The 5,155-nt window shown below is 66.0% G+C and overlaps 1 protein-coding gene across 1 annotated transcript; it reads left to right on the top strand.

Annotated features, from left to right (window-relative positions):
- The first annotated feature begins 1,277 nt into the window (after nucleotides 1-1,277).
- Nucleotides 1,278-4,135, top strand: MRGPRG (MAS related GPR family member G). Its single transcript, XM_027531192.1, has 4 exons — nucleotides 1,278-1,438; nucleotides 1,662-2,663; nucleotides 3,851-3,954; nucleotides 4,107-4,135. Exons 1-4 carry the CDS (start codon nucleotides 1,278-1,280, stop codon nucleotides 4,133-4,135), a joined length of 1,296 nt encoding a protein of 431 aa, XP_027386993.1.
- Nucleotides 4,136-5,155: the final 1,020 nt, after the last annotated feature.

Raw genomic sequence — 5,155 nt, 5'->3', positions numbered from 1 at the left:
GGCCGGGAGCCTGGGTCCAGCCAGTTGGGCCCCGGGGACACAGGAGGATTTAGGGCCTGGGAGGAGCCCCAGGCGACGGTGAGCAGCTGAGAGGCGCCCAGTCAGCAGGTAAGAAGCCTTGGGGCCCCTGCACCCAGCCCACCTACTCTCCCCTGCCGGCTCTGGACTCCCCTGAGGACTTTCGGGCCTGGGAGCTGGGGTGAGGATGGGGAAGCAGACGGCGGACGCGTCATTTACAAGCCGGGACCCTGTGCCCTCATTTGTATGTACCGGGCAAGTGTGCCCGTTCTGAGAGCCAACAGGACAGCCGTCCAGGTAGCCCCTCCACTCCTCACCGCCTGCCGGGGCCAGAGCCCCCCCTCCCAGCGCTGGCCCTCACCCTCCACCTGGCTCAGCCCCTGGGGTCCCTCGGGGAGACCGAGGTCCCGAGAGGGGCTCAGCACAGTCCCCCCTACGACCCCAGAGTCCAGCCCGGCCCTCTGCGTCCCCTGACACCACCAAGCATGCCCGTTCCCCGCTCATGGAGATCCTGCGGAGGGTAAAGCCAAGAGACCCCGACCCACCCCGCTAAGCCCCGGTCCCGGGCGCAAGGAGAGCCACACAGAAGGAGCAGGCGAGGACCCCGGGCTGGGAGGCTGGGAGGGTCCCAGGGGGCTGCGGAAGTTTCCAGGGTCCTAAAGGAGGCAGACCTGGGTAACAGGGGCGGTGAGGATGGTCCAGGCAGAGGCACAGCCTGGCCGGGGGGCACCTAGGGGAGACCCCGAGGTTGGGAGGCAGGCTGTCCACCCCCCCCCCCGTGTCTCTGGGTGTCTCTGTGTCTCTTCGTGTCTCTTTCACTCTCTGGGTGTGTGTCTGTCTCTCCCCGCATGGCTCCCTGACTCCTCACCCTAGGCTGACAGCCGCTGCGAGGCTGAGAACAAAGGCCAGCATGGACTCTGCGGGGAGCGGGCAGAGGGAAGGGCACCTCTGAGACCCCGCATCGGGGTCTGCCTCCCCTGCCCCTAAGGGGCTGGCAGCAGATGCTTGCACTGGTTTCTCCTGAGGACCCGGGGCATCACCGCATCCCCAAGGTTGCCAAGGCTTCGGAGCTGCACGTGGCCAACCCGCCTGCAGCGGGAGGAGCCGGCTGAACTCCTGCCCGGTCCGGAGAGCCAGGGAGGCTGGGGGTGCCCTCAGCCTTCTCTCAGCCTCCCAGCCTCCCACCGCCCCCACAGTACAGCTCCCACCCCCAGCCCCGCTGCCCACCCTCCATGGCCAGCACAGGACTGAGTGTGCTCATGGCGACCGCTGGTCTGCGCCTGGCTGACCCTCTGGGGCTGGGGTCCAGCGGGAGCGTAGTCCAGCCTCTCCCCACATGGAGTCCCCGAGTCGTGTCCACACGGGCGCCCCCTTTGCCTCGAGTCCTGTCCAGTCGATGCCGACCTCTGCAGCGACGTTGGTACGCGGCTGTTTGTGCGTTTAGTCTAACCATCCAGCCAGGGGCAGGACCACCCACCTGGTCGGAATTCTCTTCTCCCCGGATCAGGCGTGTCTTACGGAATCCTCCTTTTACCAAGAGGTCGGGGGGCCTGCAGGGCTGGGCGCTGGCCTGGAAGGGGCCGTCCGGCGGCCTCGGGATGCGCCTGCGTACTGACAACTCGACATCTGTCACTTCCCTCCAGGGTCCTGCCTGCCAGCCGCCCAGCCAGCCAGCCAGCCAGCATGCTCGGGATCTGGGGGACCTTCAGCAGCGTGGTTTTCTACCTCACCCTGGCCGTGGGCCTCGGGGGACTGCTGGGGAACGCGCTGGTGCTCTGGCACCTCGGCTTCCACATCAAGAAGGGCCCCTTCGCCGTCTACGTGCTCCACCTGGCCGCCGCGGACTTCCTGTTCCTGGGCTGCCAGCTCACCTTCTCGGCCGTGCAGGCGGCCCTGGGCTCCGGGCACAGCCTCTACTTTGCGGTCACCTTCGTGGCCTTCTCCGTGGGCCTCTGGCTGCTGGCGGCCTTCAGCGCCGAATGCTGCCTCTCCGACCTCTTCCCTGCCTGCTACCAGGGCTGCCGCCCCAGACACACGTTGGGCGTCGTCTGCGGCCTCAGCTGGGCCCTGGCCCCGCCGGCTGTGCTGCTGACCGCCAATGCCTGCGGCCTGCTGCGTGAGAGCATGCGCCTGCTGGCCTGCCTGCGCTACCACGCAGCCAGCGTCGCCGGGCTGCTGGCCCTGGCCTGCGCGGCCTTCGCGGCTGGCCTGGTCCTCCTCGTCTGGGGGGCCTGCTGCTCCCAGCGCCAGCGCCCGCGGTTCTACGGCGCCGTGCTGGGCTCCGAGCTCCTGCTGCTCGTCTGCGGCCTCCCCTACCTCCTCTGCTGGACACTGCGCCCGTACCTCCCAAGCTTCCTGCTGTCCACCTTCTTCCCCCTGGCCACCCTCCTGGCCTGTGTCCACTGCAGCGGCAGGCCCCTCATCTACTTCATGGTGGGCCGGCAGCCGGGCCGGCGGGAGCCTCTGCGGGTGGTCCTCCGGCGCTCCCTGGGGGAGGGCGCCCAACTGGGGGCCGGCGGGGTCTCCCTGCCCGTGGGCCGCGTGTGGGGGCCGCCCTGGCTGCCCCCCACCCCCCATCCCTTGCCAGACCCTCCAGGACTCCACGTCATTGCCCGGCTCACTCAGTTTGGGGACCCAACGGCTGGGTGCCAGGTGAGAGCCGTGGTCTTGACTCCCCGCCCCTGGCCTGCAGGGGACAAGGGCAGCCCGAGGACCAGGCCAGAGACATAGCAAGGAGGCGGGGAGCCCCCAGACTGGGGTGAGGAGGGGCACCCCAGCTCCCGCCTCCTTCCCACCTTGCCACCAGCTGAGGCAGGAGTGAAGAGGACACGGCCCCCCCAAGGCCTACATGGGGAGCTGGGCAGAGGGGAGCCGGGACACTGGCTGAGTGAGGGGCTGTCCTCACTGAGGCCCAGCCCCCCAGGGGACCCCTCCCAGAACCTTCCCTGCAGTCTCCCCACTGGCCACCAGATGGCGCGGCTTCCCCACCAAGTGCGCACAAAGCCCGTGGGCAAAGCGGGGGTCACTGCAGAGCCAGGTGCCCCCTCAGCCCTCCCCTGCCCCTCCCAGCCCCGGGGGTCCTCGACACCTGCTGCCTGGAGGGTGCCCTTGCCCCCCACCCCCATCTTCAGCTTCCCCTCCTCCAGGGAATCCTCTGCTCCCCCATCACTCCCCGCCCGTCCCTGCCCACCTGCCGCAGACCATGCCCCTTCCCCTGCCAGCACCCCACCCCCAGGGCTTCCCTGGTGAAGAAGGGGAGGGAGGGAGGGAGACTGATGGTGGACGGACCGGTACATGAGTGGATGGACGGATGGTGATGTGGAAGAGCGAATGGGAGGGAGGAGGAAGACAGCTGACGCCATTCCTTGCAGCTTCCAAAGTGGAGATCCTTGTATGTGTTTCTGATGATATTTTAAAATGATACTTCATGGTCATTGTCAAGACTTTCAAGTCCTACAGAAAACATTGAAAAGCTAAGTCACCAAACCTTTTGGACTTAGAGGGAGGCACATGAGGCATAGAACCCTCCAGCCGTGTTCATTTTTGTGATGGAGACCCACAGAAATTTCAAATTTTACCAAAGATGAAGACATTCTATACCTGCTACATGAAACCTGTTACAACACCAGGAGAATTGTTTTTTAAAAGTTGTCCCTTTTCCACTAGAAAAGGCATGTGCTGCTCATCCTTGGGACTTTGGAGAACGCTAAGGAAAGGAAAGAAGACTTACCTGGACCCCTTCCCGGCCCAGAGACACTTCTGCAGGTTGTCCATCCTTCCTGGGGTGGACAGGACTGTGGCCACCCCAGGTCCTCCCACCTGGTCTCCCCAGACAGTGCCCTGAGGACTGGATGATTCCAGCCAAGGGAGGCCATGGCTCTGACAGCCTAGCAGGCTCAGGAAGGAGGGTCAGCGACCTCAGCCTTGGCTTTGGGGGTAAGATGGGGAGAGGCCGTCCATTCTTGGGACCACTTCACACTGGACCCAAGGAGGGGTGTGGCCTCCTTCCTAGAGTCCCTGGAAATGCGATGGGGGGGGGGGGGGGGCAGCCTCAGAGATGCGCCAACACCAGCCTCCACCTCTCCCAGCCCCAGGAAATAGCTTCGGGGCCCCCTGAGGGGCCGTCCATCTGCGTGCCGCCGGCAGAGACAGATAGGCAGCCGGGCAGCTGGCAGTGTCTGGGGTGCGTGATGAGCAGCCCCGTCTGGACAGATGGGCAGGGCCGGACCTCTGTCCCGGAACACGCTGCTGGGGAACGGATGCCAGCCTGGGCCCTGTAGAGCCCGCGCGTCCCCAGTCCCGGAGACGTGACGCCACCGAGAGGGGCCTGCAAAGGCAGGACTGGGCTCCTGGCCCTCTGGCGTCTCTCCAGCCGGGTGACCTCCGGCGAGTCTCCTGACTGCGGGAGCCTCGTCTGCAGAAGGAAAAGCAGAGTAGCATCTCCGACCTGGACTCCGAGGAAGGAGGCAGGAGGCCAGGCTGGTGGAGGGCGGACCGTGACCTTCCTTCCTGACCTTCACGGTCAGCCGCGTTGCCTCTGCCATTTCCAACTCTGTCTCTGGGCAGAGCTCCGTGTGTCCCCAGCCCTCCCTGACCTTAGCACAGAAACCTCGCTGACGGCTGGCACCCCGCCCAGCCCCCGGGGCCTGTCCTCCTGTCTCTCTGTCCTGTGACACTGGGAGCTTCCTGGCAGCGGGCGCCCTGCTCTCAGCTCTCCTGGTGCCCGTCCGCCCAGCTGAGCATCTGGGGGGGCTCCTCCCCCCTCATGCTGGGCTACCTGTGCTCGTGCTTGAGCCTCATTGTCCGCGTGTCTCATCGGAAGGCGAGCTCCTGGGGGGCGGGGTGGGGGCTGTCTCCCTGGGCTGAGACCCGGATGGCTGGGAGGAGCAGCCTGACAGGCATTCGTGGGGTGCGCGGACTGGCAGATGGGTCAGCGGGTGATGGCACAAACATGGGATCCAGTGAGTCAAGGATGTGGCTGAAATGCAGCGCCACTCAGCGGGATCAGCTCAGGCTGGTTCTGGGAACTTCTGGGTCAGCCGAGGCCTGACCACCGACCTGACACCTGAGCAGGAGATGGGAGACGCGAAGGACCCAGGTGCTCAGGGCCGCCCCAGCCCATCACCAGCTTGCCACT

The sequence above is a fragment of the Bos indicus x Bos taurus genome, chromosome 29, assembly GCF_003369695.1.
Source record: "Bos indicus x Bos taurus breed Angus x Brahman F1 hybrid chromosome 29, Bos_hybrid_MaternalHap_v2.0, whole genome shotgun sequence".
NCBI lineage: Eukaryota > Metazoa > Chordata > Mammalia > Artiodactyla > Bovidae > Bos > Bos indicus x Bos taurus.
The sequence above is the reverse complement of the archived record's forward strand: the minus strand, read 5'-3'. Positions and strand labels throughout refer to the sequence as shown.